Raw genomic sequence first — 19,012 nt, forward strand, 5'->3', positions numbered from 1 at the left:
CTCACCCCAACCAATCACAGCAGATGGCCCCGCCCCTCCCTGAGCCTGGTTCTGCTGGAGGTTTCTTCCTGTTAAAAGGGAGTTTTTCCTTCCCACTGTCGCCAAAGTGCTGCTCATAGGGGGTCATATGATTGTTGGGTTTTTCTCTGTATCTATGAAGCGCCTTGAGGCGACTTTTGTTGTGATTTGGTGCTATATAAATAAAATTGAATTGAATTGAATCTGTCCCTGAATAAAGCCTGGCTGACACTGTATCATACAATTACTCTTTCCATGTACACCATCAAATCAAAAACAGAATATCTACAAAAAAATGAACCAAGGTGTTACAGTGGCTGACTCTGGACCCAACTGTGACAGGACCTTGAGAGAGCTGTGCATAAACATACGCCCACAAACCTCGATGAACTAAAGCAGCGCTGTTGTGAAGCAGTACGTTTCCTCTGTGATGATGTGAAACAGTCGTTGAAAAAACAAAAAGACTATTTCAAAGAAGGATTCATGTCCTGATTCATAAAACCTTAAACGAGAGTGGATTTTCTCTTTCACAGCTGTATTTCGATACAGATGTTATATGTATTTATAATCAAGAACAGAGTGACTGTGCCTTTGAACATAGACAAATGTTTGCCTGTTGTAGCATCGCATGGTTTAACAGAGCTGTGCTGTTCCTGTGTCAGACACAACATTCCCATTGGCTTGCATGCCAACCTGTCTGAAGGCATACCAGTGTGTCCGAGCCTCCAGCAGTCCTCCACGCTCGTAAACCAGCATGGCTTCTTCCATGGGAAGATGGGCTTTCGTCAGGCGTTGAAGAGAGGAGAACTCAGCATGAAACAGGTACGACATTAAAAACTAGAATTTCACTGTCAGTGAAAAATAAAGATCAAGGCAAGGCAAGGCAAGTTTATTTGTATAGCACAATTCAACAACAAGGTGATTCAAAGTGCTTTACAGAGACATTAGAAACAAGAACAAATAAAAAGCATGATTTAAAATTGAATAAAACAAGCAAATAAACTAACTAACTAATTAACAAACAAACAAACAACAGTATATAAAATCAAAACAGATAAAATCAGAACAGTAGATAAAATCAGTAGTTAAATGTAAGTTTTGAAATTTAAGCTTAAAGTGTGGATTTGGTGCTTTATTCAAATGCAGCTGAGAACAGGTGAGTCTTCAACCTGGATTTAAATAAACTGAGTGTTTCAGCTGATCTGAGGCTTTCTGGGAGTTTGTTCCAGATATAAGGAGCATAAAAGCTGAATGCAGCTTCTCCGTGTCTGGTTCTGACTCTGGGAACTGATAAAAGACCGGATCCAGATGACCTGAGGGATCTGGATGGTTCATACTGGGTCAGGAGGTCATTGATGTATTTTGGTCCTAAACCATTCAGAGCTTTATAGACCAGCATCAGAACTTTAAAGTCTATCCTCTGACGGACAGGCAGCCAGTGTAAAGACCTCAGAGCTGGACTGATGTGGTCCACTTTTTTGGTCTTAGTGAGGACTCGAGCAGCAGAGTTCTGAATGAGCTGTAGTTGTCTGACTGATTTTTTAGGTAGACCTGTAAAGATGCTGTTACAGTAGTCAAGCCTACTAAAGATGAATGCATGGACTAGTTTTTCCAGGTCCTGTTGAGACATCAGATCTTTTATCCTTGAAATATTCTTGAGGTGATAGTAAGCTGACTTTGTTATTGCCTTAATGTGTTTTTCTAAGTTTAGGTCTGCATCCATCACTACACCCAAATTTCTCGCCTGGTTTGTGGTTTTTAGATGTATAGATTGAAGTTCTCTGGTGACCTGTAATCGTTTTTCTTTGGCGCCAAAGACTATTACCTCAGTTTTGTTTTTGTTTAGCTGGAGAAAATTGTGGCACAACCAGTCATTGATTTCCTCAATGCATTTACCAAGAGCCTGTACAGGGCCTCGGTCTCCTGGTGACATTGTGATATATATTTGTGTGTCATCTGCATAGCTGTGATAGTTTATTTTGTTGTTGTTTATAATCTGTGCCAGTGGGAGCATGTAAATGTTAAACAGAAGGGGTCCCAAGATGGAACCTTGGGGAACTCCACATGTGATACTTGTCTGCTCAGATGTGAAGTTACCTATTGATACAAAGTATTTCCTGTTTTCTAAGTATGTTTTGAACCAGTTTAGTACAGTTCCTGAAAGACCTGTCCAGTTCTCCAGTCGTTTGAGTAATATGTTGTGGTCAACTGTATCAAATGCTGCACTGAGATCCAGTAAAACTAGGACTGACATTTTTCCACTGTCTGTATTCAGACATGTGTCATTAAACACTTTGGTCAGAGCGGTTTCAGTGCTGTGGTTCTGTCTAAAACCTGACTGGAAGGCATCGTAGCAATTATTCTGTTTTAAGAAGTAACTGAGCTGTTGGGAAACTGCTTTTTCAATGATCTTACTTAAAAACGGGAGATTTGAGATCGGCCTGTAGTTGTTCATTTGTGTCTTGTCAAGATTGTCCTTTTTCAGTATAGGTTTGATTACAGCAGTTTTTAGTGATTCTGGAAACACACCTGATAATAAAGAAAAGTTGACGATCTGTAACAGGTCTGACTCTAAAGTCTTTGAGACCTTTTTGAAAAAACTTGTTGGCAGGACATCTAAACAGCAGGAGGAGGAGTTCAGTTGACCTAAGATGTCCTCCAGGTCTTTGCTGTTAATAGGTTGAAACTGTTTCATGGTGTTTAAACAGTTTTTTGGTGGACACAGTACATATCCTGGATCTGCTGTTGATGTACCAATTGCTTGTCTAATTTTTTGGATTTTTTCAGTGAAGAATTTGGCAAAGTCATTGCAGGCCATGGTCGAATGAAGTTCAGCTGCCACTGACACAGGAGGGTTTGTTAGCCTGTCAACTGTAGAAAATAAGACCCGAGCATTATGGCTGTTTTTAGTGATGATGTCAGAGAAGTAGGACCTCCTTGCACTCCTCAGTTGTAAATTATAATTGTGAAGTTTCTCTTTATAAATGTCATAATGAACCTGGAGGTTTGTTTTTCTCCATCTGCGCTCAGCTTTCCTACACTCTCTTTTTTCATTTTTCACCAGTGTGGAGTTTCTCCATGGAGACTTTTTCCTTCCAGAGATAACCTTCACCTTAATGGGAGCAATAGTGTCCATTACATTTAACATGTTAGCATTGAAGCTATTGACGAGCTCATTGACTGACCCTCTGGACAGGTCAGGTGTTAATGGGAAGACCTGGTTAAAAATTGCACTACTGTGTTCAGTTATACACCGTTTTGTGATCACTGTTGTTGATATATTTGTGTGGGCTGAGATTTTACTTTCAAAGAAAACACAGTAATGATCAGACAGGCCCACATCAGACACAGTAACCTTTGAAATGCTCAGGCCTTTGGAGATCAGTAGGTCAAGAGTGTGTCCTCTATTATGTGTGGCCTCTGTTACATGCTGAGTCAGCCCAAAGTTGCCCAGAGTGTTACTCAGGTCTTTAGTCCCTTTGTCCTGAGGGTTGTCCACATGAATGTTAAAATCCCCAGCAATAATTACACAGTCAAAATCAACACAGATCACAGACAGCAGTTCACTGAGGTCATTAAAAAAGTCTGTGCAGTATTTGGGAGGCCTGTAAACATTAAGAAACGCAACTTTGGATGGGGCCTTCAGCTGTAAAGCCACATATTCAAAAGACTGAAAACTTCCAGGAGATAGCTGCTTACATTGAAATGATTCATTAAATAAGATCAGTATAAAATACATAATGTTACACATTTTTATGCATCTTTATATGATCTTAAAATATCTTAAAATATATAAGATACAGGTAAACAAATGTTAGCGGTATGTGAGAGCAGGTCACATGGTGTGACAGGTGGGACTGTGTTTCCCACCTGTCAGGTGGTGGAGTGTGACAGGAGTGATAGTGGGCTCTGTCTTCTCCAGACATACAGAAACTGAACATTTAATAGTGTTTCCTGAAAAACAGTCTCAGCTGATCATTTCTTGACAACATTTCAGTTTACAGTAATGGATTACACAGCAGTGGGGATACATTTGATTACAGGAGATTACTTTCATTCTCCACTGCTACTCTCTTCATTACTGTATGCAAACACAGTGCAGAGCAGCTCCTCCCACAGAGGTCGATTATCTCGTAGTGTTACCTCCTCACTGTGTACCACTCTGGATGCTGCAGCTCCTCTGCAAACGAAGGCCTCACATTACAGGTACCTGAGTCCCAGGTGTAACTCTCAGACACGCACATGGAAGCAGATGACCTGTAAGCTGGAGAGGACAAAGCGTCTCGTTAATTTAGAAGGTTTTTATTTAGCCTGGAAAAACAGGTTGTTGCTTTATTTAAAAAGAGCCCTTTGTAAAGTAAATCTTTCACTGATTTAAGAGAATAAGAACAACCACAGGTTTGCCTTCAGCACTGAAGGAGCGTCTGAACTCTGTTGAACTGAATGTTAACTATTAATGGCCTCGTTTACAAATACAATTTTACAGTTAGAGAAAAAATGGACTGGTTCTTATATATACTTATTATGTCCACTCTGAGCACTCAAAGCGCTTTATACAACACGCCACATTCATACAAGCACTTTTTTCTAGAAGTGCTTCCTAACCAACATTCATACAGCTTGGGGTCAGTATCTTGCCCAAGCATATTTGGCACGCAGAAAGCCAGGGATCGAACCACCAACCTTCCAATCAGTAGATGACCCGCTCTGCCTCATGAGCTACACCAATACTGACCACAGTATTACCGAGATTAGAGCGCTGCAGTGGTTTGAATAACACCGAGCAGATCTAACAGACTCCAGTTTGATCGCTGGCGGATTCTGTTATTTCATTTTTACACTTGAAGGCGACTGCTGAGATTCAGCACTATGTGAATGAAACTGAAGCGTCTTCAGACAGTACCAGTTTGAACTTGGGTACAGCTGTCACGTTGTTATTGCTGAGTTGCAAAAACACCAGCCTCAGATTTTAAAACGACCTTTGTCTTTGAAGTCATGTGTCTCCATCACAGCTGTTTCCAGGTGTGTTTTGTTTCCTCCAAGGTGGAGCTGGAGTTGAGGGCCCAGGTCGGGCTTTTCGTGGAGCTGAATGGTCACCTACCCGAGCACATGGACGGACACCAACATGTTCACGTCCTCCCAGGTCAGAGGATCAGAGGATGAAGAGACAAAGCTGTAACTGCTGTTTGCTGCTAGAGTCAACAGCATTTACACATTGATGGCTGATTGTGGTGATGTAGCATGTTTCAGGTTATTTCCAACACGTCCCCATGGAGTTATGGTACAGATTAATCATGCAAATGTGCACCTGTGTGTCTCTGCTTTTGAGTTAGCAGGTAAATGTGAACTGAAGGGAGGAGACCGTTAATGTTTGTTTGTCCTGAGGCAGCTGATTTTGGTTCTACTAATCAGATTCATTAATTTAAAAAATGTTTTTATAATAGAAAACAAACCAAGCATCCTGTCATCAGACCAGTGAAAAAGTTTGAGTAGTTAATAATATGCTATGTAAAAGAGCAATGATTATATGGGCAGAAATATAATTTAGCTGAGAAACAAAGAGAAGTCCTGCTGTGCTCCAACGCAGAGCTTTGCTATTAGCTGTTGTTCCACTGATGCTTTTCTTCCATATGTAGGATTCAGTTCAGTGAGCGCTTAGCTGTTGGCTCCATTAAGAAGATGACAGCAGTGAAATGTTCGTGTTATGTCGTCTGTGCAGAGGTCCGTGAAGTGTTTGCGAAGGTTGTCTCAGATCTCAGGATCCCCTACACTCGTGTTCCCGTGGAGCCGGGTCTATACAGCTGCCCGTGGATACCAGCACACCTGCACAAATTCTACAAGCAGGTGGAGAAGGACGCTCTGGATGCCATCCCAGTGTTCAGACGCCATGGAATCAGGTCTGTTTGTATGAAACTGCTGGGACTAGACCAGGCTTCAAATTAAACCACACATATGCAGTGAGTGTCATCTCCAGTGTTGGCGAGTAACGGAGTACATGTGCCGTCGTTACGTATTTAAAACACAAAATATGAGTAACTGTATTCTGTTACAGTTACCGTTTAAAAGGGTGGTATTCAGAATACAGTTACTTTGTTGAAATAAAGGGATTACACAGCGGTCTTTTCCTGTTTCACATGTTCGGCTCTGCCCTCTCTATTTTTGGTAATTCCCCGCTGGTGGAAACCCAAACAAAACACGCAATAAGAGGCTCTGATGTCTGCGTCTCAGCCTCGCGTCTCATAATGTCATTTTAAAAATGATTCAATATGAAGGCAACAGGCAGAGTGTTACAGGCCCTAAAGCATGCAGCCTGATGGGCAGCGTAGTCCGTGCTGCAGGGAGGATGGACTGCTGTACCCGTGATGTGTCTGTGAGCGAGGGGGGAGGAAAAGGAAAAGTAGGAGCTTTAACCGAGCAGAAACTGGAGCTGGAAGCATGTAAATATAATAATAACCACTGCAGCCAAACAGAGAGCCTGACGAGCCCAGCTGTGAGTAAGCTGTTAAGACTCGACTGTACGCTGTGTTCGTGTTTCCTGTGAAACAATAAGTTCTGTTGGAGCCTTTCAACGCCTCTCTCTGTCTCTGCTAGCAAAGTGACCCAGACAACAAAGTAAAGCTAGTTTTCAGCTACAAGCCGACACGAACCCGACGTATCAGCCAGAGGTCCCTTTACTACGGTTCAGAGCCGCTGACCTGTTTTATATACGCGTGGAATAGTTTTCTACACGAGGTCGCTGCAAAAAGTGCAGCTTTACCTAATGTCCACCTACTGTTACTCATTTATATTAAGATTTAAACATCTAGCTGGTGTTGGTGTGGAGAGTAACCTGCAGTAATAGTAATAAATCACAGCAATAGGACATTCATGTAGCTGTAAAAAGCATGATAATATATTAAGTAATCCAAAGTATTCAGAATACGTTACTCTCATTGAGTAACATAACAGAATATGTTACAAAATACATTTTGGGGCATGTAATCTGTAATCTGTAGTGGAATACATTTCAAAAGTAACCTTCCCAACACTGGTCATCTCTAAGGTTTTACATGTCAGGACATAAATGTGATCGAGTCCTTATCGAGGTTTAAACTGAATAAACCTGAAACGATATTTAAACAAAGCCCGGATGCAGACGCAGCGTTTGAGAGTGCACCTCAACACGGAGAGGCCAACAGACGCCACCGTGCTAGCTTGAAGCGTCTGTGTACCCTCCAGTAGAAACACACCCCTGTCTGATCCCACACTGACACTTTTAAACTGCACCTTCATGATGAACACACGACATGAAACTTCTCGGTCTTATTGTTTAATTGTCCAGAATTATCACACAGGAAACAGAAATCCTAAAAAAGTCATTACCAGCATTTCAAAATATTCAAGTACCATAAAAACAAATGTAACTGAAAACAATAATAATGCTGAGAAACATTTTACACACGCTATTGTTTATTCATCTATGAAATATTGTGAGTTGTACTTTTATTTTCTAAAGCTTCATGTTCGCTGTATATTTAAAGGAGACCTACTCTGCATAATAAACTTTAAAGGCTCTGCAGTTTGAACAAATGGGCCTCTGTAGTTTTAAGTTCCTGGAGCTGAACTAGCCCCACACATGACTCTGCTGAGTGGGTTCCAGTATGGACCTGCACAGCACTGCTTTCCAGAGCACATTGTGGTTTTTGCAAACCTGACCCATGCTGCTGTTCTTGCATGAACGTGTAGAGCTGTAGAGTCGGAGTGTTTTTGCAGTGACGTCCAGTCCTGGGATGATCTTTGTCGAGGTGGCTTCTGTGCAGAAAAGATAAGCAGCAGTGATTCATGATCTTTCAGATCCGTGCTGCTGTCTTTGCCTGTATTTCTATACTAACACACACCTGACTGCAAACCTGCAAAAGCTTCTGCTTTTATAGAAGCGTTCATACTTATTGATGATCAGTTTATATGGTGCATGTGTTACCAGCACACGCTTCCCTCTGAAGTCCTGTGGAAGCAGCAGGGCTGGACTTTGGCTCCATGTCTGTTAGATAAACGATGGCACAGCTCAAGACTTTTGCACATTACTGTATTAGAACAAAGACAGATTTACTTAGTTTGCTACAAAAACAGGAAATAAATGCAGCAATTAAACAAATTTGTGAGCATACATGAAAAACACACCTAAGGCAAAACCAGAGTTCACACAACTCTGACCTGAAAGTCAGTATTTGGTGTGACCACCTCTATTCTCCATCACAGCCGGACTCTGTGGGGCGCTCGTGTTTTCTTTAAGTAGTCCTCAGAAATAATTCTCCAGGCTTCATCAAAGCTGGCTGCTGGCTGCTCTTTGTCCTGTTGTCTGTGCAGATGAGCCCAGTCAGCTCTACAGTTACTTTGAGTTTAAGCATCAAGCTTAAGTGTCACTGGTGGTGTTTCACAGTGCTGTCCAAACTCACCACACTTTCTTAGATTTTATATTTGGCTCCAGACTGTCTGAAGTCTTTCTCTGAACACTGGCAGCATTTCACTCATTTGTTCAGTGTGATGCTTGTTTTCAGAGGAAGCTACTCAACACTGACCTGTGACTCAAGCACAGGAAAGACACCTGACTCAGGACACAGTGATGAACCAGAGTTTCTACACATAACGCTGAAACGTAGTAAAGGACTAGCTGCCTTTAGCAAAAAACTTCAGTATCTTTGCTAAGATGTTGTGACAAGCTTAAGTGTCTCATTAGAGTTTCCAAAGAGCTGCTGGGCAGAGTGTGGAGAGTGTCTTTAAATAAAGGAAACTGGACAATTGGAGGACAAGAGAGTTTGTAGAGAGTTTCTGATGTTGCACATATGAGAAACATGAATCGTAACAATTTTCCTCCTCCACAGGTGGCCAGATGTGTACCTGGGACTGACCACCATGGGGCAGAACATGTCCATCCCAAGCCTGCACAGGGCCCTCAGCTACGCCTTGGCTGCAAACCCTTCATCCTCTACCTCCAGCTCTGTGCAGGGTTCACATCAGCCTGTGGTCACAGCTGAGCTCATGGTCCACCCGGGGTACCCCAGTCACCCCAAGGAGGGAGGCTGTGGAGAGGGCCCCGACAACTTCTCCCAGTCTGCTGACAGGCAGCACGAGCTGAGTGTTCTCAAAGATCCATCTGTGCTGGCTCTCTATTGCCAAGAGAGAGTGCAGCTCTGTGCCTTCAGAGACCTGTGACTGCCCTCAGCTTCCAAATGTTGCTCAGTTACCACTGATGTTTGTAGTAACACGACTTTATGCTGCCCTACAAACTGAGACTGATCAAATTAGCTCGTAGCAGCCTTTAATGAGTGGAACTGTCCATGACCGGCTCTGAGTCTAGCCTGAGGATGGCTGTCAGAGCAGCACATGATACACCGTGTAGAAATGTCTAATGAAGGCACAGTGTTCACTGCAACACTGTTTTAAACTAATGAATCATTTTACTAAAATAATCAGCAACATATGTTCAGAGCTCTCATCATAAGTATGTTTGGTAGCTTTCAGATTATAGAATAAAGGAGCTGTATGTGTGTTCATGGCCCTGGTTTCCACCTGCTGAGCAGGGACACTTTTGAACTATCTCAGGTCTGGATGTGTGGAACTACAGAGAGCTTCAGTAGTCTTTATAGATATGTTCTTTGTATTTCAAAGCTCATATTTTCATGTTGAAACCGTTTTCTGTCTGCTGTCATCAAACATCAGAACTGAACAGGAATAAATGATGGTGAACTTTTTTTTCTTTGTTGTTTCTTTCAAACCACTTGCAGCGTAAACCTGATCACCAACAACAAATGCCTTAATTATCTTAAAGTGCCAGTTTTTGACTTTCTGCATCCATCTGTGGGAAGCTGCACGAAATCTAAATAAAAACAGATGCTGTGTTTGTCTGTTTTGGCTGTTTTTTGTCAGGGTTGTTTGCCATGTTAAAAATCAACTGATGATGAAATCTCCTGTTTATACTAACTGTGTTATTTAGAGGGTGCATGACTCTGCAGGTGAACAGGTGAGTTTGCTGTCCGTGATGGATTTAAAGCTGTTTGGGACTGGAACACAGTGTTTGTGTTGCGTCGGTCAGCTGTGCACCTCTTGATTTTGTAAGGTGGCACGCTGTGCGCGGCCGTCACAGCTGGATTAGAGGCGTGAGTGTGCGATGGTGCCAGTGTTTACTACAGTTTTAATGATAATCCTGCACAGAAGCTCAGAGACGTACTGACACACAGTGTTGGAACTGTTTGAAAAGTTGAGTTTGTGGAAAGAACGTGACTCCTTCCTCTTACCAGCACGTACGTCTGAGTGACACAGCTGTCGCTCAGGAGAATACTGCAGTGGCTTCCTGCCTCTTAACAGTGGGCATAAATACAAGCGACTGAAGGCCCCTTCACACAGGACATCGCTGCACTCTGAGCAGACATCAAGACAAAATCTGTTTCAATCATCCAGGTAAGTAAAAGTTGATTCTGCTCATCTGGATGTTGTCAGTGGGAAAAGTGCACTTTGACTTTTGTGTTTCATCTATGAATCTTTATTTTCATGACTTATATTTTATATATCAAGTATAACTCGTGGGTTAGTTTGTTGATCCTGCTGGGACCTCTGGCACTGGCATCGTTGGTACTCACTACCACAGACTGGTAGAAGACCTCCCAACATCCTTCTGCACACATTATAGGGTCTGAGCTTCCTTAGAAAGTAGTCTGCTCATGCTCTTCTTACAGTGCTTTGCAAAAGTATTGTGCCCCCTTGAACTTTCCCACATTTTGTCACATTACAGCCACAAACATGAATCAATTGTGTTGGACTTCCACGTGAAAGACCAACACAAAGTGGTGCACACGTGAGAAGTGGAACGAAAATCATACATGATTCCAAACATTTGCCACCCAGAAGCCGATGTTGTTCACAGGACAGCAAGAGTCAACGATCGGGATGCTCTTGTCGTCGTTATCGTTCCCCTCCTACGTTTTATTTCCCCGATTTCAGTGTTTTTGCTTCACAACTAAAGCGTGCAGTTTACTTTGTGCACTAACATGGACTCGAATCAACCAGCACCACCTCTGGCCAAGTGCCACAGCCTACAGCAGCGTTTGTTTTCATTCAAAGGCTTTATGGCTTTAATACCTGGTGGGCTGGTCTCTAGTCAAAATGCCCGATTTTTTTGTCCCGGTCCAGCCCTGCAGGTTATACTGGCAGTGTCACCATGCCAGCTGACTGTATTTCATCATCAGCCAGTGTTGTTCTTTATCAATATTACCAAAGTTTACCATAAGGCAGCATAGAAAGTATTTACTTGCTTTCAGGTTTTATTCAAATGTTAGTCTTTTCAGTTGTTTCTCCACTTTTTTCCTGTTTCAAAATCAAACACTAGCTTGTGAGAAGATTAGCTTCTTTTTTTAACAGGCAGATAAAGTTTTACATTGGCTAATTTGCCAATTGTATGTTACAAATGTTCATATTTTAATATTCAAAAATGTTTTTGCCCAAAACATATGTGCACTACATGTCAGTAAAAATACTATGCAAATATTGCTGTCCTTGAATGCTGAATAAACACTGACTGATTGTATCTCTTGTACTTTATCAACGCAGTATCTAAAAACTTTGCACCGTAGTGGTTAAAATCTCATTCTAAGAAGAGTTAAAAGCACATTTGGTTATTAGGTTTATAGGGTTATTGAATTATGGTGAACGGTTGTTCTTGCTGATCGGCGTTGGCTTAGCCCTGGTTTATCGGAGAAATAAGAGAGCGGAACCAGCTGTTCAAACCCCCCCAAGGCTGCCTGCTGGAATCGAAGCGACGGGACGAGGTGCGACCTCTCACAACGAACGTAATATGGTCAACACCTTGGAGACGCTTGCAGCTGCTGTGAAGGCTCAAAACAACACCATTGAGCGTATGAGGGGAAACATCAGAGAGGGGCCTGCTCAGAATGACACCCTTGAGTGACAGTTGGAAAACATCGCGGAACGGATCACTGCAGCTGTGAGGTCTCAGAATCAAAAGAATGACAACACCACGGAACAGAAGTTTGATACCATCATGGGGAGGCTCGCGACTCTCCAACGGGAGATTGAGAGACCAGCGTCAGAGTGTTAAAGAGCAGCCTGAAAATTCTCCTGGGCTGCTCGCATGGAAATTTACAAAATCAATATCAAAATTGCGGACCCCCATCACGGCGCCAGCTGCAGGCCCAAGGCTGGAGCCGAACAATCACTCCCTGATAACGACTGTGTTATGACTGTCCTTCCCATCCCATGCAAGGCCACCTGGGTTGGCTGGAAGACTGTTTACTTAGGCTGGCAGGGCGAAGGACACTGTCTCAGCTGAACTCTGGACACACACACACACTTACACTGATATGTACACACTCATCCCCCCTCCCTTTCCAAACGCCTTCGATGCTTTTGCCCTACCGGGGAAGATGGCAGTCAACTGGACCAGCGCAGACATGCTGCAGGGCCGGATGCGCTGCCTACACCGGCTCTCTCTCACCTTTACCCGCCCCTGTTGCTTGTCTTGTGTTTCTGTGGTGTGTTGATAGTCATGTGCTTTTGTGCTGAGGTGTTTTTTCTGTTATCAAACTGTTCTCCCACTAGGAGCTCAGTCTGAGTGGAGTTTTTTTCTCCTCCTCTCACCTCATGTAGTGTATTTTCGTTGTTTTTTTCCTATCAGCCTACCTTTCTGACATGTCTCCCCAATGTGATGTTTGTGTAAAGTTGGTCAGAAGGTTTGTAAGTGCGCATGCGCCATTAGCGTGCTGCCTGCTGTAACCCTAATTTCCTTCGGGATTAATAAAGTATTCTGATTCTGATTCAGTTGGTAGAATATTTTTTAACATTATCTGCCAATTACATCTGCCACCCTTCTCCAAATCTGTGCCCCTACCTGGCCCCCCAAACAAAAATTTTCTAGACACGCCACTGGAGGTGTGACGTGTGCAGCTGGGACACTACCGCGTGGGTTGTCTCACATGCTGCTGCCGCTGGCGAGATGTACACGGTTATCGCGATGACTTGCGAGAGCTCCCGCGGCAGGTAATATGGTCGGATGCTAACCGCTAAAAGCGCCACATCACGAGTAAAGTGCTGCTCCTTAACACTGATGTGCCCCGATTTACACCACCTCTTGTTCACACACATCACAATCCCCCCACCTTTCCTCTTGCCGGTCTCCTTCGCGTCCTGATCCGCTCTCACCAGGTGAAATCCCGGAACAGTCACGTGACAGTCTGGAGTGAGGTGTGTTAGCCACGACTCTATGTAGCACATCGTGCTAACCTTCCGGTGCTCCTGGAGTCTGGTCAGCGCCGCCAATTCCTCGATCTTACTGGGGAGAGATCTGACATCTCCCATAATGATCGAGGGTACAGATGGTTTGCACCGTCTTTCCACTCTGACACTTAGCTCCAGCTCTACGTGACTATCACACCCAACCACTGCAGTGTCATCAGAGGACTCACGTTTCATTGTTATACTGGAAATCTGAGGTGTACAAGGTAAATAGGAATGGTGATAGCACTGTAGTGCCCCAGTATTACTGACCACCACAACACACAGGCTACCCACCAGCCAGACAGACAGCGATCCAGGAGACAGTAGAAGTGCTGACATCCTGACCAGCTTTCCACTCTGCAAAAGGGGTTGGATGGTATTAAAGGCACTGTAAAAATAAAAAAACATGATTCTTACAATGCCACCTTCCACCTGAGAGTGAGAATGCTGGAACAACAGGTAGATGAAAGCATCATCCACCCCCACAAAAGACTGGTGAGTAAACTGAAGAGGTTTCACCTGCAGGCTAAACTGGGCAAGAACCGCTCCAAGCACCTTCATGACATGAGAACCAGTCTGATCTGTCTTTCTTTAGTATTGGAACTAAACATGATGTCTTCCATAGTTCGACAACTTCTGCTGCTGGAGTCTCAGGTTGCAGATCATCTGCAGAGGCTTATTTGAAGAGTTTCAGTCAGGTTTCAGAGCTCATCACAGCACAGAAACAGCTTTAGTGAAGGTTACAAATGATCTTCTTATGGCCTCTGACAGTGGACTCATCTCTGTGCTTGTCCTGCTAGACCTCAGTGCAGCTTTCGATACTGTCGACCATAATATCCTATTAGAGCGATTAGAACATGCTGTAGGTATTACAGGTACTGTGCTGCAGTGGTTTGTATCATATCTATCTAATAGACTCCAGTTTGTGCATGTAAATGGAGAGTCCTCTTCACACACTGAGGTTAATTATGGAGTTCCACAGGGTTCAGTGCTAGGACCAATTCTGTTTACATTATACATGCTTCCCTTAGGCAGCATCATTAGAAGACATAGCATACATTTACACTGCTATGCAGATGACACCCAGCTCTATCTGTCCATGAAGCCAGATAACACACACCAATGAGTTAAACTGCAGGAATGTCTTAAAGACATAAAGACCTGGATGGCCGCTAACTTTCTGCTTCTTAATTCAGATCAAACTGAGGTTATTGTACTCGGCCCTGAAAAGCTTAGAAATATGGTATCTAACCAGATTCTTACTCTGGATGGCATTACCTTGGCCTCCAGTAACGCTGTGAGGAACCTTGGAGTCATTTCTGACCAGGACATGTCCTTCAACGCACATATTAAACAAATATGTAAGACTGCGTTCTTCCATTTGTGCAACATCTCTAAAGTTAGAAATATCCTGTCTCAGAGTGACGCTGAAAAACTAGTTCATGCATTTATTACTTCCAGGCTGGACGACTGTAATTCATTATTATCAGGAAGTCCTAAAAACTCCCTGAAAAGCCTTCAGCTAATCCAAAATGCTGCAGCAAGAGTCCTGACAGGGACTAGAAAGAGAGAGCAGATTTCTCCTGTTTTGGCTTCCTGTTAAATCCAGAATTCAAAATCCTGCTCCTCTCATACAAGGTCTTAAATAATCAGGCCCCATCTTATCTTAATGACCTTGTAGTACCATATCACCCTATTAGAGCACTTCGCTCTCGCTCTGCAGGCCTACTTGTTGTTCCTAGAGTATTTAAAAGTAGAATGGGAGGCAGAGCCTTCAGTTTTCAGGCCCCTCTTCTGTGGAACCAGCTTCCAGTTTGGATTCAGGAGACAGACACTATCTCTACTTTCAAGATCAGGCTTCAAACTTTCCTTTTTGCTAAAGCATATAGTTAGGGCTGGACCAGGTGACCCTGAATCCTCCCTTAGTTATGCTGCAATAGACGTAGGCTGCCGGGGGATTCCCATGATGCATTGAGTTTTTCCTTTCCAGTCACCTTTCTCACTCACTATGTGTTAACAGACCTCTCTGCATTGAATCATATCTGTTATTAACCTCTGTCTCTCTTCCACAGCATGTCTTTATCCTGTCTTCCTTCTCTCACCCCAACCAATCACAGCAGATGGCCCCGCCCCTCCCTGAGCCTGGTTCTGCTGGAGGTTTCTTCCTGTTAAAAGGGAGTTTTTCCTTCCCACTGTCGCCAAAGTGCTGCTCATAGGGGGTCATATGATTGTTGGGTTTTTTTCTCTGTATCTATGAAGCGCCTTGAGTCGACTTTTGTTGTGATTTGGCGCTATATAAATAAAATTGAATTGAATTGAATTGAATTGAATTGAAGAGATGCTGAAGGATGAAGGCTGGGCCTCAGAGATCTCAGGACCCTGGGACTGATGTAATCAGGGCTTACAGCATTGTTCTGTCTCCCCCGTGGCTCTGTCACCTGTGTGTCCAGAGTTGTATTGTCCTGTGTTTTACAGCCCACATACTGCTGGATAGTTGGCAGAGTCACTGGAAGTGCATGGTGTGAGCGACTGGTGGCTGTTGGGCCAGAGCAGAGCAAGGAGTGACAGCTGATCCTAAAGGCTGATTGTGTTCATCTGGAAGTTTCCAGTGGGAGAAACGTTTCATCATCATCATCATCAGGTGACGTCTTCAGTCTCAGCTGACTGCAGGTTTCCAATCTTATAAACAGGACATTTGCACGATGACTGAAACCAGCCCAGTGAAGGAACAAAGGGCTGTGAGGTCAGTTTGTTGATCATTAATAGGCAAACAGTCATGATCACTGATTAACAACACTGATCAATGATCAATGGCCACGAGTAGGGATGGGTATCGTTTAGGTTTTATCCGATACCGGTGCCAAACCGGTACTTTTGAAACGGTGCCGGTGCTCAAACGGTGCTCAAACCGGTGCTTAAAGAATGGAGAACACAAAATTGGTCCAAAAACCTCTCATGTTCAGCTGTTTTTTTGTAAAAAGATAACAATGTTAGCATTTTCTGCAGCTATGGGGCATATATGGTATCACTCTTGGCTGGAAGCAGTGCTTAAACAATGGAAAAAACACAAACTTTGTCCAAAAACCTCTCATGTTTAACTGTTTTCCACTTTTTCTTTGGTCATTTTAGCCTTTTTGGCCAGGGTGAAGGGAGCATCTGCCATCAAACAAGAAGACAGCTGCATGTAGCTATGATGATGTTTGCTAGTTCACCTTACATGCATTAATGTAATAACGCGGTTAGCCTACTCAACGTAAATTACACACGAACAACATGAAGCTACTCACGCAGAGAAGAACGGCTGCTGCTGCATCATCATCCTCATCATTTCAGCTACACTGGCAGGGCTAGGGGCCAGGACTCTCCTCTTCGGGTTTTTGGGGGATGTTGCTAACTCCGGGTCCGATAACAGGCACCACACCCGCAGTAGATGTGCTCGGTGTGAGGTCTCGCAGCAAGCTATCAAATACGGCGCATTTCTCGGCTTTTAAAAAAACGCTATGCGTCGCCAGGTGTTTCATCGGATTCGAGGTGTTACCTCCTTTGACAGTATCACAGTATCAGCTTAAAGCACTTGTTGCTGCTGAGTTTGCATCTTTTGCTGTGAAGTACAGCCAGACTTTGACCGCTTCACCTTGGGCATTTTAAACCTGTAGCTCTGCTCTAAAAGAACGTACGTACCTGGCCCCGCCTACTATCCTCGGAAACGTAAAATGATTGGCTAGAATCCAAAGTGTATCACAGCTCAGGAAAAAAAAGCACCGAAATAAAGCACCGAAATGTGCGCTGCTTTTCGGTCTGGTTACTACCGTTTATGTCAGAACCGGTGCCATCATGGCACCGGACACCGGTACCCATCCCTGGCCACGAGTACCATTCTCATAGCAGTCCTCCTGGCTCTTAACAGCGTGCACTACACTACTCTGTTTGTGTCGGGGGACCCGATCCTTGGGGTGGACCAGTTTTTAGCCACAGAGATGCTGCGTTTAAAGAAAGTGTGTCTTAACTGTTCCCATACTCCTGACGCATTAGGCACCAGCAAAGGTTTTCTCAGTATTCAAACCTTAAATACTGATCTGTGTGCGTAGGTTTACACGTCAGCTTTTAAATGTCCCCCATTACTGATGGAGTGATAGCAGAGTTCACTGTGAAAACATAAACCATGACAAGCACAGACACTGGATGTAGCACACACTTTCATGAACACTGTTTGGCTTCAGCTCTTTGTAAGGTGTAACTTTGCTCTCTTTTGCGTCTGGCTCACAAACCAACACGAGGAAGCCACAGACCGGTTGTAGCACCTCCTCTGCACACTGACAGCAGAGCACTGCAGGCCGACGCCCATTCAATGACTTTTTACTGTGCTTAAGTTCTTTCTAACATTCACACTCTGATTGATGCGTCGGAGAACAACACGAGGTTAATATGTTGGCTTGCAGACTGGAGCAGCCAGGGATCAAAACACCAACCGTCCAGTTAGCAGACCTGCTGTGCCCGTTGAGCTGCAGCCACCCCACCTGCACAGAGGTGAGGTGCAGCAGGCGGTGCACTGTCGAGGGCAGCTTCACGCCTTCATTTGCATCCAATCAAAGTTTCAGGTCATCGATTGTGACTGTGACCTGCTTACTGGACATCTCAAAGCCTGGAGCTGCCTGTAGTAGAAGCAGTAATCCTTACATGTATAACGTCTGCTGCACGGAGACAAAAACTAGTCTCAGGCCCAAATAAAGTCATGTTAGCCATGAAATGCTGAGTTCATTGTCATTTGCACTAAATCTCCACTGTTTGAATACCCAGAGTCATTGAATGGACCGTGTCATGGTTTGAATATATTTATCCAACTTGACCATTGTTGGAGTCAAATTGTTAAATGTTGTCATTGTGTTAGTTAAATTTGTGTTAGTTCAAACTGTATGATCAAAGACATTCTTTTGTTTCTGACGCCGTCCGCAGCCTGTTGAGCGGTGGGGAGGCTGTAGTGTTTATTACAGGCACATCCTATGTGAGGCTTCTGTTTTCTTTAGCCTCCTGAGACCTGAACTCTTCCACAGCAGCATTTTTAATTTCTCTTTGATATTTGGGCTGATTGGGACCTGGTGAATGTAAAAACAAAGAATTACCCGATTTATTTATTTTTTTACCTGATTTTGGTTTCTGAGAAAAACGAGAGCCACATATGAGGATGTGTTTAGAATTTCGATAGAACAGCAGCAGCATAACGTCCTCGTCAGTGGACATCAGGCCCTTGCAGAGCAAAATTTAGTATTTTGGTCTAATTAACCCAAAATGTGATGTCCACACGTGTGGACGACAGGTCCTATGAGGTTAGTAAACTTCCTGCCTTTATGACCTTTTTGTGGGCAGCAGGTCACAGAAACACAACCCCAAACACACACATACAGATGGTCGCACATACATGCATACACACGCATGCTTACACGTGCACACACACACACACAGTACCTTATCTTTTATAACCATAGGGGGGTTTACAATGGGTGGTGCTGTGTGTACTGTAACTGTTTTCAATGAAAGGCAGCAAGCGGAGGCCGGGGTGGAAGTGGTCTGAACGAGGGCAGAAGGGCTGCTCTGAGATCCTCCCTTGCGCAAGTAAAATCGCTGTTCGTCTTGCTTCCTTAATGGGAATAAGTCTCTAAACCAGCGGCCTGTGGAAGCGCAGACCCAACAACCATTACAGTTAATATGCCATAAAACAGCTTTATTCTCA

The 19,012-nt window shown here is 43.8% G+C and overlaps 1 protein-coding gene across 2 annotated transcripts in view; it reads left to right on the top strand.

Annotated features, from left to right (window-relative positions):
• ydjc (YdjC chitooligosaccharide deacetylase homolog) overlaps positions 1 to 9,459 on the top strand; it is a 33,235-nt gene extending 23,776 nt beyond the window's left edge. For both annotated transcript variants that reach the window (XM_085367018.1, XM_085367019.1), the window contains exons 3-6: positions 681 to 840; positions 5,062 to 5,161; positions 5,738 to 5,915; positions 8,880 to 9,459. In XM_085367018.1, the coding sequence (XP_085223144.1) occupies positions 681 to 840; positions 5,062 to 5,161; positions 5,738 to 5,915; positions 8,880 to 9,210 (769 nt within the window). In that variant the 3' untranslated portion in view covers positions 9,211 to 9,459. The remainder of the gene's footprint in view (positions 1 to 680; positions 841 to 5,061; positions 5,162 to 5,737; positions 5,916 to 8,879) is intronic.
• The last annotated feature ends 9,553 nt before the right edge of the window (positions 9,460 to 19,012 follow it).

The sequence above is a fragment of the Diplotaxodon limnothrissa genome, linkage group LG12 (assembly GCF_057381915.1).
Source record: "Diplotaxodon limnothrissa isolate DT_005_m linkage group LG12, D_limnothrissa_male_GT1.1, whole genome shotgun sequence".
NCBI classification, from domain to species: Eukaryota; Metazoa; Chordata; class Actinopteri; order Cichliformes; family Cichlidae; genus Diplotaxodon; species Diplotaxodon limnothrissa.